General features: G+C 52.2%; 1 protein-coding gene across 8 annotated transcripts in view; it reads right to left on the reverse strand.

Annotated features, from left to right (window-relative positions):
* The window catches only part of SEMA4D (semaphorin 4D), a 132,553-nt gene that overhangs the window by 24,960 nt on the left and 92,596 nt on the right, over positions 1-14,997 (reverse strand). For all 8 annotated transcript variants that reach the window (XM_043870500.1, XM_043870493.1, XM_043870494.1 and 5 more), the window contains 9 exons: positions 14,453-14,807; positions 12,937-13,082; positions 9,776-9,838; positions 7,865-7,963; positions 4,128-4,221; positions 3,375-3,488; positions 2,225-2,376; positions 741-916; positions 469-625 (listed from right to left, as the gene is read on the reverse strand). In XM_043870500.1, the coding sequence (XP_043726435.1) occupies positions 469-625; positions 741-916; positions 2,225-2,376; positions 3,375-3,488; positions 4,128-4,221; positions 7,865-7,963; positions 9,776-9,838; positions 12,937-13,082; positions 14,453-14,558 (1,107 nt within the window). In that variant the 5' untranslated portion in view covers positions 14,559-14,807. The remainder of the gene's footprint in view (positions 1-468; positions 626-740; positions 917-2,224; positions 2,377-3,374; positions 3,489-4,127; positions 4,222-7,864; positions 7,964-9,775; positions 9,839-12,936; positions 13,083-14,452; positions 14,808-14,997) is intronic.

Here is a 14,997-nt window from a genome sequence, read left to right on the forward strand (position 1 = left end):
CCGTCAGCAAAGGTGCACCCACAGAGGGGATAGTCCTGGGAGGGAGCTCCAAGCCTCAGGCCACTCTCCCAGGTCACAGTCCCACCCATGGACCATGTACACGGCCCGGCTGACCAGGCCCATCATAAATGGATGCTGCCACATCAGCCTAGATACCCACACCGATTTCTAGATCAAATTTACCACTTTAAGGGAAATAAAAAATGTGACTCATATTAACGAATGGAGAGAAGCGCTCATCTCTCTGCCAAGAAATCATGTTTCTCTGCAAGCACAGAAAACGAAACAGATCTAATTCTATTGTGCAATGTTAATCCCACAAAACATCCGGTGCCAGCCAGAACACCTTCTCGTTCGGGCAGTTGACAGCAATGGCTGTGACACAGCACGCTGATGGGAAAGGACCCAGGAAGCGGACAGCGTGCCCCCAGCACCCCCGCTCCCAGGGGGAAGCCCGCGCCCACTCACCGCCCCGGGCCGCGGCGTGGGCACAGCCCCGTTGTAGCGCACCCACTTGGTGTGGGACTGTTCCACCGTGGCGCTCTGCATGTACTTCCCACGGGAGAAGACCGCCTCGGCCGTGGACAGGTTGTAGGCGCACACGGCCGACAGCCCCACGTTGTTCCTGGGGAGGAGGGGGTGATGTGACTGCCCTGAGGTGGGGGGCAGGGTGCGGGGGGGGCGGTGGGGAAGGAGCCTGCGGTGCAAACACCCCACCCCCGCCCGCCTGGAGCACTCACAGCTGCGGGGTGAAGACCCCGTAGAACACGGGCTCCTTCAGGTCCGGAGACCTGAGGACGAAGACGTCCCGCAGCACATTGAAGACGAGGTTGCTATCCGGCCGGGAGCAGATGAGCCTGGCCTTCAGGAAGGAGGTCCACTTCTTCTGTAAGGTCCTCAGGCCGCCTTGGTCCCCCTGGAACCCCAAAGACAGGTGAGGTAGGGGGAAGGCAGGCCGCCCTGGTCCTGCTGGAACCCCAAAGACGTGTGCAGTGAGAGGAGGGGAGGCTCCCCACAAAGAAGAGCCAGTGATGAGGGATGTACTCCAGCCCCGAACAGCTCTGCCTCAGTGAAAGGAAGCTGAGGCCAAAAAGGAAAGCCAGCTGCAGACCACCAGTGACCCCAGCAACCCCTTCCCTGCCAGCTCAGGTTACGGATTAAAGCACAAATCCCAACCCACAACAACAGCTCCACGAGCAGTCACCCAACTGCAGACAGAACAACTGTTGGACTCTGCCCACCCTCGGCGTCACAAAGCAGATGCCCCATTGTCCTCCTGCGCGGTCACCGCTTTAGCCCTTTGGCTCACATCCACCTCCAGACTCAAGACCCATCTGTGAGTGACCAGCAGAGCCGGGGTCTGGAGGACACACAGGCTCTCCAGTCTGTCTCTGGCCAGTGTGGCATAGACGAGGTCTCCCCTAAAAGGCATTCCTCAAGGAGATCAGATTTTTACTTCCTTCCAGCTCTTGAGTTATCTGCCGAGATGCTCTGGACCTTTCAGGTTCCCCAAAGCACTTTTTAGTGAACAGAGCACTAAGCAACAATCATGGAACACTCCTAACATGACTGGGTCTGGACAGAAGCACTGAAACTCTGAGAACTGGACACAGAAGATCATGAAACTGAAGTGTCTGTACTCATTCTGGACACATTAACCACCCCCCCACCCCTTATGTTGGAATGGAAAAACCCCTGATTACAATGTGAAAGTGAAAGCGTTAGTCATTCAGTCACATCCAACTCTTTGTGACCCAAGGGACTGTAGCCTGTCAGGCACCTCCGTCCATGGAATTCTCCAGGCAAGAATACTGGAGTGGCTGCCATTCCCTTCTCCAGGGGATCTTCCCGACCCAGGGATTGAACCTGAGTCTCCCGCATTGCAGGCGGATTCTTTACCGTCTTGAGCCACCAGGGACAGATTTTGGTCAATACAGTGCAGGAAAACTAACTTCCCATAAACTGGGAGAGGTTTAAGGAATGTGTTAAGAACAGAGCCCTGAGGACAGAAAGCCGGTCACTCTCACACACGGGCCGGTGCTCCTGTGGTCCCCAAGGTGACCTGCAGGAAGGATGAAGGCCGGGCCCGCCAGCCCATCCACACCGCTGTCTGTGGCGTGGAAGAATAAGCGGTAGGGGACGGGCACCTCAGAGGAAGCGTGGAGCCTGGTGACGTGCTCTCCCCAAGTGCAGGGACCAAAGAGAACAGCGGGCGTGGGCTCACCTTGCAGACCCTCGCTATCCGGGGGATCATCAGCTTGAAGACAAACTCGTACTCCACAGACACCTCCGTGAAGAAGAAGTACACCCTGTCGTCCCCGAGGTCCTCGCCCTCCGGGCTCTCTCGTACCACGTCAGCAAACACGAAGCTGGGCTCTGCAGGGACGGACGCTCTGATTAGCCCCAGAGGGCCCGGGTACCCCCTGTCAGGACGTGGGAGGGTGCCTGAGCCACACCTCACACAGACTCCAGGGCCCAGGAATGATGACGGGGCCCATCTTGCCCTCCTCGGGCTAAGGAGATGCTGGAGGTGGGGCTTCTGACACATAGCCTCCCAGTCCAGCCCAAGAACTGAGGTCTGGATCTCTAAATTGGCAGGCAGCCTGGAGGCAACAGAGAGCCAGACGCCACCATCCCTAGAGACTCACTGGGGAATACGCATTCGCTGGTTTAAACAGCCCATCCCTAAGAGACAAACTCCTGACCACCAGATCCGGGTGCCGCAAGGCTCTGGCAGGCTGGCCAGTGCCCAGGAGAAAAGTCTCCAGTGAGTAGCCATGAGCCATCTGATTGTGAATCCAATGTGGACACGTGACATGCAGAGATAACGGTATAACGTCACGTGCTGATCTAACGAGCCCGAGTTTGTCAATCTGAGCCCCCCAGATCTATTTTCAAGGAGGGTAAAGGCAAGGTTAAACCAGCTCACAAGTGGCACTAGTGGTAAAGAACCTGCCTGCCAATGCAGGAGACATAAGAGACACAGGTTCAGTCTCTTGGGTTGGGAAGATCTCCTGGAGGAGGGCATGGCAATCTACTCCCATATTCTGGCCTGGAGAATCGCATGGACAGAGGAGCCTGGTGGGCTACAGTCCAGAGGGTTGAAAAGAGTCAGACGTGACTTAGCACACAACCAGCTTACTTAGCAGAGAAGAAAACAAGCCCCCAGATGCTGGCGGTGGAGCCCCGAGTGGTTCCAGGAGAACCCCCACCTCACTGGGCCTGACGTGAACCCCACGACACAGGAAGGTGAGGCACGGACGCCTTCCCATGAGGCTGAGAGTCGGCAGAGGGCGAACTAGAGCGGGGGCTCTGGCAGAGAGGGAGCCACCCCGAGCACAAACACGCCTTCCACCATGCGGCCCGCTTCTTACCGTTAAGCCAAGGAATCGCATATTCTGTCCTCAGAGGACTGTGGGTGGAATTTCGGGAGATGATAGGTTCACTTCCCAAAAAGTTATACGACGTCCCGGAATAAAGCTCTCCATCTTCAGTGATGCAGGAAGAAAGAGGAAAAGGGGATGAACACTAGTGTTGGTGACACGCTGATGCCCCAGCACCACTTTTCCTCCCAACTGGACACAAGCCCTCCCAGGAAACAGAGAGACCACCATCCTGCTTCTGGGTGCGTGTTTCTGTTTCCTGAGTCTCCTGTTTTATTTCTGGACATGGGGGGATTTTGTGCTCTGTGCTAAACTGTCTGGGGCCAAGAGCAACACAAGCAATTCGTGCATCCAGTAAAATGACAAACACAACAGTGGGTGCACACGGGGCTCCTGGCTTGCTTGCCTTGGGTGTGCAAGAGCATTTCAAGGCAGGCCACGGCTCAGTCACAAACATCCCTTGAACAAAAAGCATTCCCTCAACCTGACCGACTCATCCAGGTGATTTGCACAGACGACAGATACAAAATAATCTTGTCCCCAAATCTAACTCAAAGACTGCGGAGGTGGCCATTTATCCTACTGAATGACGAATCCAAGAGCTCTATAGAGAGACTCCTGGACCTTCTGTGAGGACGGTGAATATGGATACTAAGCAGAGGGGATCACCGCAGAGGAGGAGGAACGGGGCCGCCTGGGTCCAGTGGGGCCAAGCCGGGAACGGACACCAAGAGCAGGACTCACCGACCATGACAGACGTGTAGCTCTGTGCTGGGTCAAAGGGACACCTTCCTTTGCCATCTTCATTTTTCCCCAGAAATTTGAAGGATGTTAAGTTCTATAATTGAGCAGAAAGGAAGAGTATTATAAAATGTCTGAAATCCTGCAGTCATCCTGATCATGCATCTTTGTTGGATCATTTAATTTCCAGACTTGCTCTTCTGGGGAGATGGAGGGGATAGCACATATGCTGTTACCAGCTGGTCCCAGGTCTGGAGGCCAGCACCTTGGCACCTTCTATCACCCTGGCACCCTCTGACACCCTTGAGAGCACCTCGAGGTCCTGGAGCCTCAGTTGACTCCCCTGTAAGACCGAGACGGTCAATGCTGATGTCTCTAGGGTCACAGAACAGCCAGGGCAAACCAAACACAGGATGTGCTCCGGAAGGAACCGGAAGGCCACACACAGACTTTTAACATCAATAAAGATGCCTTCAAAGCTGTGGGGGAGCAGGCTATCCAATGAACAGATAACAGAAAAAAGGAGCAGAACCTCCACCTCATCCCACCCACCAAGATACACTCCAGATGGATTGGTGATCAGAGTATTAAAGATGGAAGCATGCTGCACTAGTGAAGTATGGATGACCATTTCAGTCTTGGGACCATCTCTCTGCACCTGGCGAGAGAGCTCAAAGCCAAGAAAGGGGAAAAACAGACAGGTCCAGCACACAGAGGACTGGACGGGGTCTGTCCACTGAAAGAAGGAGACAGATCAATAGTGACCAAGTGGGGGACACGAGAGCAAAATGACAGACAAGGTATGTCCATCCCTGAATATGTGAGAAGTCTATACAAATGAGTAAGAAAGCATCTCAGGAGGAAAATGGTCAAAACATAGCAAGCTGGAGAAGAAAAAACCCATCAGGCACTGCAGACCAGAAAGGGTATGTGTACTGCCGGCAACCCAGGAAGCACACGGCAATGAAAGGGTTCCATTTTCCACCTGACAGCCTGGAGATTAAGAAGATGGACATCCCAACTGTGATGGGTGGATTAGCGGCCTCGATGTCTGTCAGAGCCAGGGAAACAATCACAGTCACAGAGAAGAAAGGGCTGGGGGCATGGAAAAAACTGTAGTTACATTTCTAACAGGCTGGTGGAAGCAGTATTCAGATTTGCCACCTCCCAGGTCAGGAGCTGTGAACGGGGGAGACAGTGCATTCAGTGTGATTCACTGACTGCATTTCAGCAGGACGGCTGGGGAATCTGAATGCGGACTGGAGGTTAGATCATGTTCGGGAGACAGCACTCAGGGATCACGGGTCACAACTCAGCATGTCCACACATGTGCATGTACATGGATGCTCCCAACTGTACAGTCTACTGTATGCATGATCAACTTTTCCGTTGGCTTGAAATTTATTTTAAACACGGGAAAAATATGTCTAAGTTGTTTTTTTTAAAGTTTATTTATTATTTATTTGGCTGAGTTGGGTCTTAGTTGCAGCACAAGGGATCTTCATTGCTTCACAAAGCAGCATGCAGGCTACAGAGTACATGGGTTTCAGTAGTTGCGGAGTACAGGCTTAGTTGCTCTGAGGCATGTCGGACCAACCGGGGATTGAACCCAAGTGTGCAGCATTGCAAGCTAAATTTTTATTCACTGGACCAGCAGTGAAGTCCCTAGGTCTAGGTTTAAGTGAAATACATGATTCCCCCACCTCCACAACCAACATGTTTATGGAATTTTTTATACTTTGAGCATCTGCCCACTCCAGTATCCTTGCTGGAAAATCTCATGGACACAGGAGCCTGGTAGGCTGCAGTCCATGGGGTCGCAAAGAGTTGGGCATGACTGAGTGACTAACACTTAACTTGAGCATCTGACTAGCAGAGTTGAGCCATGAAATCCTTCATGTGCAAAATGTTTCTGACTAGTAAGACTTAAGCAAAAAGAAACCAAGTTTGTCTCTGAGGAGTGAAGATCTCAACACCGTGGAACACCCCTCCACCCCAGATCCCAATCCTAGTTGCCAGAGTCTGTGGACACAGGCAGTGAGGCAAACCCATGCCACGTGTGGACCCCTCCCCAGGGGTCTGTGTACTAATGCAAGGTTTTCTAAGCAGGTCCTTACCTTGCCCAGACTTTGTCCTGTCATTCATCTCTGACTCAAGTTTGGAAAACATGGGCGATCGGGATGGGGAACACATGTAAATCCATGGCTGATTTATGTCAATGTATGGCAAAAACTACTACAATATTGTAAAGTAATTAGTCTCCAACTAATAAAAATAAATGGAAAAAAAATGAAATAATAATTCTTATCTTCAAAAAAAAAGGACAAGGAATTTAACATAACAAAATAATTATAACTACAGAATGGGGAATAGAACAGAAAACATATTTTAAATTTCAATGAATTTAGGGTTCTAGCAAACAGTTTTCTACTCTAGCATACTTTATACTTGACAGGTACTCACTAAATCAGGAACAAACACTAGAAAATGTGCTTCATTTTCTAATCTGAAGTGCATTGAAAACACTCCTCTCCCCTCTCTGTGGTTGTTCCAAATGACTCATCAGATCATCTGAGTAAAAAAGAGTGTCTCTCGTGAGTCGCTGCTGCCCAGTCTGCCCTCTCCTTCCCGTTTATTGTCAGCAAGCGGGTCAGGAGTGGTAGGAGGGCAGCGGGAGAGTGGGGGCCCCTCTCCCAAGGACCCTAACACAGCAGAAGGTGACTGACGAGACTCAGGGAGAGGCAAGGAAGGACATGACATGGGTGAGGGAGAGATGGGTCCTGCTTCTAAAGCTGCTCACCCAACTGGCATCATGTTGTCACTCCCTGGAGGGGCAGATTCCAGAAAAGAGGATCAGGGAACAACTTGCACCTCAACAGCCAACACTGGATAGTGGTACCCCAAGACCACAGTGGCAGACGTGCTGTCCCAGTGAGCCCGGGCCGCCATGAAGACCGCAGACCAGGGGTGGGGCTGCAACAACACACATTCGTGCCTCATGGATCTCAGGCTGCAAGTCTGAGATCAGGGTGATGTTGGCAAGGAGGGTTCCTGGTGAGGAACCTCCTCCTGGCTTGCAGACAGCTGCCTTCTCACTGTTCCTCATGTGGTGAGAGAAAGAGAGAGATTCTGGTGCCTCTGTCTCTTCTTCAAAGGCCATCATCCTATCGGATTAGGACCCCATCCTCATGACATGATTTAACCTTAATTACCTCCTCACTGGCTGCATCTCCAAATACCATCACATTCAGAGAATTAGGGCTTCGACATTTGGATTTGGGGAGACACAAACATTCAGCCCGTAACATACATGAACCTAGCACACAGGAGCAAAAGTCCTGACTGTTCCGCCTGACCACGGCCCCTGTCATACATGCTTCCTCACAAAATGCAAAATGCGTCAATGAGAAATAGGCAAGATGCTGGATCAGGGCATGATGGTGCTTCTCCTCGTCAACACTGGCCTCCCCAGAAGGTCACCCCACAGCCAGCCCCACACTACGGCCCAGCGGCCCCATGAGTCCTGCCCCATCCACGCCTTCAGTCATGGTGGTTTACAGACAGGAAGGCTTAGAGGAGGCTGCTGAGGGGGTGGAGGCCTTGTGGGGAGCCACAGCTGCCCCAATTCCCACATGGGTGGCAGGAGGAAAATCCTCCCCGATTGCAGAATAGAGACCACTCAGCGCTGCTTCGAGCCCCACTCCACTTCAACCACCGACCAGGGCGCCCGCATGTCTCACCAGGTGGTCACAGGCTGGCTGGAACGCGTTGGTCCCGCACACGTAAAGGGCGCTGGTGCTGAGCGGCTGAAGCACACGGATGTAGTTGAGGCATTCTGTCTACAGGGAAGAGAAGCGCACGGGTCAAGCACTGAGCAGGTTCCACCGGACGCCCTCCACGACCCCAACGGCTCACCCTGCTCGCTCTAGAACAGGGACCACGCCTGACAGCAGCTCCTCACAGCTCGCTGACCACCTCGGGCCTCAGACGCTTTCCATCTCCACAGGCCAGCCCTGCTCTGCCCGGCACGGTGGGGGCAGGCTCCCTGAGATCTGATCCCAGACCTGGGCAATCCTACATGTGCAGCTGGCCTGCATGCTTCAGTTTCTACAGGGTTCACGGGCTGCTACCTCAGTCACTGATCTATACTCAGCAAAGACATGCCGGCCAGAAAGCAAGGAGAGCTGACCCTGAATCTCAGTGGACAGCCAGCACAGGAAAAAATGCGTTTGCTCTCAGGAGCAACACAAACCATTCATTGTGTTGGCAGACCCACGTGGGGGTGTGCTGTGCAGAATTCCCTCTGCTTTCCTTTTTCTCTGGGGGACCCTACCCTTGACACCCTAATGCATGCAACTGGAAACAGTGCTGCTGAGGAGAGGGGTGTGCCCAGCCCGCCCAGCTCAGGGGAGAGGCAGGACTAAGGAGGGGCTCCCAGCCTGGCTGCACATCAGAGAGGCCCATCAGGAAAACCAGATGCCACTGAGGAACCCACTGGCTATTCTAGGCTGCAGTGTACTGGGATTATATGTGTTAACATCTGAAATTATCTCCATTCAGGAAAGGCTTCTTTGGCCATAACTGTTTTTAAACTGGTTGGAACTAATTCATACTCCGTGAAAGAACTGGGAGGGACCCTTGTCCGCTGTACGACCTCCACGTGGGCCCAGCCCAAGTGCCTGTTGTAACTTAGGTCTAAGATAACTCCCTGCGACACCTCTTATTACATTGCAATGCCTGCATTTTCCCTCATTTCCAGTTTAGTGACTTTTGTGACAGTGCTTAGTATTTTGCTAAAAAAAAAAGGTTAGCCAAAATTTCTGTTTTTCTTTAAATTTTAATTGTTTTGAAATTAGCCACCAGCTACTGAAACTGACCATAACTGAGCTGTCTTAACCAACGACCAAGGAAGATGAGGCTTTTATACTCTGAGACTCTGACGTTGGTTCAGCGGGTGGGGGTAACCCAGAATTCTGGAGGGAGATGGACATTCAGCCCAATGTTCCCCAGATGGATCAGGCTGTGCTGAGTAGCTCAACTGTGTCCAACTCTTTGTGACCCCATGGACTATAGCCCACCAAGCTCCTTTCCATGTGATTCTTCAGGCAAGAATACTGGAGTGGGTTGTCATGCCCTCCTCCAGGGGAATCTTCCCGACCAAGGGATTGAACCTGCATCTTCAGAGTCTCCTGCACCGCAGGCAGATTCTTTACCCACTGAGCCTCGGGGAAGCCCCATGCTGAGGTGCCCAGTATCTCCTAGAGAAGGAGCAGAATCTCCAGGAATGGGTAGATGTTGTCAAAAATCCTGTAGCAACCCCTCCAGGCCATTGCTGTTTAGGAGAAGCACAAGGCCTCCCTGCGTTTTACACCTTTAGCCGGCAAGCATCAGACATCATTTTCTACAGTCAAAGTTTCAGGCCATTTGGACCAATTAAACTCAGATCAACTTTAAAGTAATTTTCAAAAGCCGCGTATGTTTGGCACTGGCATTGAGAGCCCCAAGCTCACCACTTGGGAACAGAGAGGTGACCTGCAGGATAAGCAGCAATGAACACTCCGGGGGCTACTTAGCATAAGTCGGGGTACTGGGGAGAGTAAAACAAGTAAGCCGTTCCCCGAGTGGTCTTTGAAGCTTGCAAAATAAATTACCTGTTTTGATTTCCCCTTTTCTGCACATCTTGCTTTCTTATCTTCTGAGGCCTTCCAATAAGCCTGTGAGGAAGAAGGAAAGAGTCCATTTCAGTGCATGTTCCCCCTTTAATAAAAAGGACAGACTGGTATATAAACACACAGTTTACAAAGCACACATTGGTATTTGAAACACAGGTATTCCCCGAGGCATTAAGATCTCAGATTACAAAGTGAGGCTCAGAGCAGACACTGCTGCATGTGAGCAACAGGGGCTTCAAGAGTGTTCTGTGATCCTCACCCCGCACAGCCTGAAAGGGGGCCTGGAAGAAAGATGACCACTACTCACTGCAAAACAACTTCAGAAACAAAACAACCGGAAGTGGAGAGAATTAGTCATCAAAACCTAAACTGTAGGCATTCTCTCTCTTTTTTGGGGGAGCGAGGCGTGCACCACACAGCATGGAGGAGCTCAGTTCAGCGACCAGGGATGGAACTCCCGCCCCCTGCAACGGAAGCGCAAAGTCCTAGCCACAGGACAGTTGGGAAGTTCCTAAATAAACTGGAGGCACTTTCAAACATCGAGTGGGTTTTTTCAACCATTCAAAAGTGATTTTCGAGTCCAGTAAAAAGTCTAGATATTTACTTGCTCAGCGGAACAGCAGGGTTACGATGCTTTACATTTTATGTGATGGCAGCAGATGAAAGAGATGGAGCCACATGGCTTCCTCAGGTCGAGCGTCTTTCCGCTGAGACCTGGGTTCCTGCTCCTTCCACACTAGGTGGACGGGCAGTCAGGCCGGCAGGTGCCTTGGCCCCTCACCCCCCAGGGAAGCAACAGTCTTGCCTCACTGAAGGCTCCCACACTCCCGCCTCACCGTCCCCAGACGCCATATCTGCCCATGTGATAGTCCATCTCTGACACCAAAATACATTTCCCCCCAGAGAACCGAAGTCGGCTTCAGGCACTCGGGGGTCAGGAAGCAGCAGGAGGAGCTTCTCCACAGCAGTGACCTGAACCCCCCCAGTGACATGTCTTTAGAGAAATGGGGGCCCTCATCAGGACCAGGACGCGTGAAAGCAGAACAAAGTCCCATTCCAAACAGTAACTTTCTTTTGCAATTAAAATGTACACAATTTCGTCATCTACAGGCAATGCCTGAGGACTCGGGAACATGAACTCTGACAGGCCCTTAACCACGTTCTCGGGGGTTTCACTGAGGCTTGGCCTGGGGTCCTTTCACTTTTTCTTCTCTTTCACATCAATAGGGCCCAAGCTTCTTGGTCAGTTTGAAGGGCCACAGTCAGGGAATTAACAGAACAATGCAGGCTCTGACTGAGCATCTATGTGCCTGGTGGAACCAGGGAGCTCCCAGCATGAGATTCTGAAAGACAGTGTTGGCCCGAGTTGTCGAGGAGACTGGGGTTTGACCAACACCGGGAGCAGGGGCTGAGAGGGAATCAGGCTGTGAGCACCCCTCTGCTCTAAGCGCCTTACAATTTTAAACACTTTATTTTCACAGCATAATGACTGCAATCTCATTTATGTGAAACAGAAACTAAGTACTATGCCTGCCTCTGGAGATGAAGACAAAAACAAGAAAATAAAAGAGGTCTGGGGCAGAAAATGCATGAGATGAGTGTGGGCCAGCTTGATTTCAGAAAACAAGAAAATTACACCAACCACTTGTGCGGTGTTTAAGGACTCAGGAGCCAAGGAGAGACTGCCAGAGGCTAGGAGGGGACAGTCTGAGCACTGAGGGAGGGTCTGGCTGCAATGGCTTGAGACACTTCAAACGTTTGAATCCATGAGTTACGGTCATACTAAAAACAGTCTCCACACCTACTGTTTCCCTTCGGAGTGAACTTACCCATTATTTTGCAAACTAGTAAAGAAAGGCAAAGATTTTAAGCTCTGATCCTGCCATTTCCACAGGAACTAGCCTTGGGAGATATGAATAGCTGGTGATGGGCAGTCCCCCTTCACAGATAATATTCCAGCACACAGATGGAGAAAGTAGAGGCAAAACGTCCCATTCGGCAATTCTTGGTGTGCTCTAGGCTGTAATGGTCAACAGCAAGGAGAATGCCCACCTGGGAGGAGGGTCCTGCCTTTCACAGGAGCCAGCCCAACACTGGGGGCCTGACAGGACTGAGAGCAGCTTTCCCAGCAAGCGGACCGAGGGCAGCTTCTAGAAATGGAGATTCGATGGCAGAGTGCCCGGCCACATAGACAGTCTGATTTCAACCCAAGCAAACTGAATAGTTAAACATCATTAATGTGAGAGTCCATGAAATTTGAACACTATTTGATGACATTAATTGTTAGAATGCAATAATGATATTTCGGAAAAAAAGAAAATAGGAGTCCTACCTTTAGGAGATGCTCTGGGAAACTTTTGGGGATGAAGAACGTGTGGTTGGGACTTGCTCCCACCGGGAGCAGAGGACAAGGACAGGGATGAGAGGATAGGGGTGAAGCCTTGTCCTGCAGGAGCCTCGAGGGGGTACTGCTGCTGCTGCTGCTAAGTCGCTTCAGTCGTGTCCGACTCTGTGCGACCCCTTAGATGGCAGCCCACCAGGCTCCGCCGTCCCTGGGATTCTCCAGGCAAGAACACTGGAGTGGGCTGCCATTTCCTTCTCCAATGCATGAAAGTGAAAAGTGAAAGTCAAGTCGCTCAGTCATGTCCGACTCTTCGAGACCCCATGGACTGCAGCCCACCAGGCTCCTCCGTCCATGGGATTTTCCAGGCAAGAGTACTGGAGTGGGTTGCCATTGCCTTCTCCGTGAGGGGGTACAGGGGTCATCATATCACTCCCTCTGCTCCCGTGTGTGCCTGAGATTTTCCGTAATAAAACAGTCAATAATCCAAGATAAAAAGAGGGTGATCCCCGGGTGAGCTGCCAGCCTCGGGAGGACGGAGGCTGCCAGGGCAAACACCCGGAGATGGGGCTCGTGGACATAGGGCAGGAGGGGAGCTTCTGGATAACAGTGCCCTAGGCCCTGGTGGGCAGGGAGGCTGCTCGCTGGATGTGCAGGACGGCCCATGGGACCGGCCACTGGGGTGAGGCTGCACAGCCAAGAAAGGGACCGCCACCCCAGGAAGAGCCCAGCTCATGGACTTGAGGAGGAAAAGCTGGAAAGAAAAAGACAGCAGGGGCACAGGGAGCCCACACCATACCTCATGCTGCTTCTTAGAGATGTTGTGTGCGTTTAAGGCAAACACGGCTTCCCGGGCACCCACGAACAAGGTGTCCTCGTCCTCACTCAGCAGCAGGGCCGAGTAGTTGAAGATGCCCGGCTCGTGAAACTGCACCAGCTGTACCTCTGGGGAGGGCAGGGCAAGAGGAGAAAGTGTTAGGTATTTCTGAGCCTGGACATAGCCGGAGCACCCAGTCTCCCTCTAGCGCACTGCCGACCCACCAGGGCCATGCCTGGGGTCTGCTGCCACGGTGGCCAGGCCCAGGCCAAAGCCAGAACTCAGGCACCTTTGGGTGCAACAGACCCGCCGAGGCCACCACCAAGTGTGAGGCCACCATGGACACATTTCGCTTGACCAGTGTTGTGGCATGACGTCCCTTCCTGCTCCCTCCAGCCCAGCTGAATTCCAAACCCGGCAGTGTGACCTCCCAGGATCGTGACTTCCCAGGAATGTGACCTTGTAGGAACACGACCTTGAGGCAGTATGACCTTATGAGCTCCCAGGGACCTCAGGCCAGATACCTTAAACTGCTGACAACTGGGGTTCCCTCTGCATCCCATCAAACTCTTATCTCTTGTGTATTTAATCACCCACAGATGAGGTTTATAAAGAATAAAACTATTTAAGATTTTCTTATTCAGGAAAAAATCATTTACCTCAAAGTCTTATACAAAAAATCTATTGCAGCATTTTCTAAGGATAACCACCACAAACTTACAAAGCAGAGTAACAGGTGACTTTTTCACTTACTAGGTAATTGCATCAATAGCTATTTAGGAATATGAGGAATTTAAGGACTAGCTATTTAGAAATAATATAAATGTACTGACACTCTTTCCTAGGGAGCTGTTTCTTCTTTTTGACCATCCCAGCATCAATTTTAAACTTGGCTTTCCATGGATCACCAAGTTCTGATTTTATTGAAGCATTAGGTGTTCTCACTTTCTCCTCTTCTAATTTTCCCGTGTTGAAGAAAGATGTGCTAGGGCAGAGGCTCTCCCGGCACACAGTGCCGGGAATTCTGCACAAGACAGCTGAGTCTTGCAAGCACAGCTCACTCAGGACCACGGAGTCAGAAAGACTGGGGCGTCCCGAGGCAGAGCTCCCAAGACAGAAAATGACAGAGAAACCAATAAACAGCAAATGGAAACAATTAGCCTGAAGCTCAGCTCCACATTCTGCCTACTACAAAAATACTGTGGTTTGTGTCCGGGCAGTGTGCACCAGAGGTCATCAGGCACAAAGAAGATAAACTTCCTTCACGCGTGCCCCCTGACTTAGAAACCAAATCAGAGGGCCAAGAAGAAGCCCTGCGAGTGTCTCCAGGTATCGGAGCATCTCCCCAAAGCGGCAGTGCAGGCCCTCTGTCCACACACAAGGGCCAAGAATACGGACCCAGCAGCCAAGGGCACCCATGCTTCTCCACACCAGAGCAGGGTGCAGCGCGCCCATCCCCGTCAGGTACTGCCAGCACCTGCCACAGTTCTGCCCTCACCTCTGTGCTCCCAGGTGATCCTAGGTACGGGAGCAAACGCCACGGCCGTCCCAAACACCACGGCGAGGGCGGCGAGCAGACCCCCAACAGGGGCACACATCCTCATCAGTCAGGGCTTCAGCGGTGGCTTCAGCAGCAAATGCTGGCGGGCAGCGGAGCCCACAGCGGGCGTCACGGTGGGGTGGTGGCCGCTCAGAGCCGCAGCGCAGCCCGGAGCTGGTGGGCAGCACCAGCCCGCAGGCCCCGCATTTCTCAGCGCTCACTCTGGGTGAGGTCTGCCGCTCTCACCAGGGCAAATGTGAAAGGCCACCTGGTTCTCAAACAGCGCGCTGCTCTACGGCCTTCTGAAGAAATTCTGGAAGAAAGTGCAAAGGAAAGGATGCAAGTCAGGATGTGTGGCAATAACGCCTGCTTTCTGTTCTCTCGACATCACCCCCGCCCCCGCCCAAGGCTCTGCTTTCACCACAGCCTCAGCCACGGACTCTTCTGCGGAGGAACAGAGAGTGGGGAGACGTAAGGGGCCTCCTGAGGGGGACAGCCCCACA

The sequence above is a fragment of the Cervus elaphus genome, chromosome 16, assembly GCF_910594005.1.
Source record: "Cervus elaphus chromosome 16, mCerEla1.1, whole genome shotgun sequence".
Taxonomy (NCBI): domain Eukaryota; kingdom Metazoa; phylum Chordata; class Mammalia; order Artiodactyla; family Cervidae; genus Cervus; species Cervus elaphus.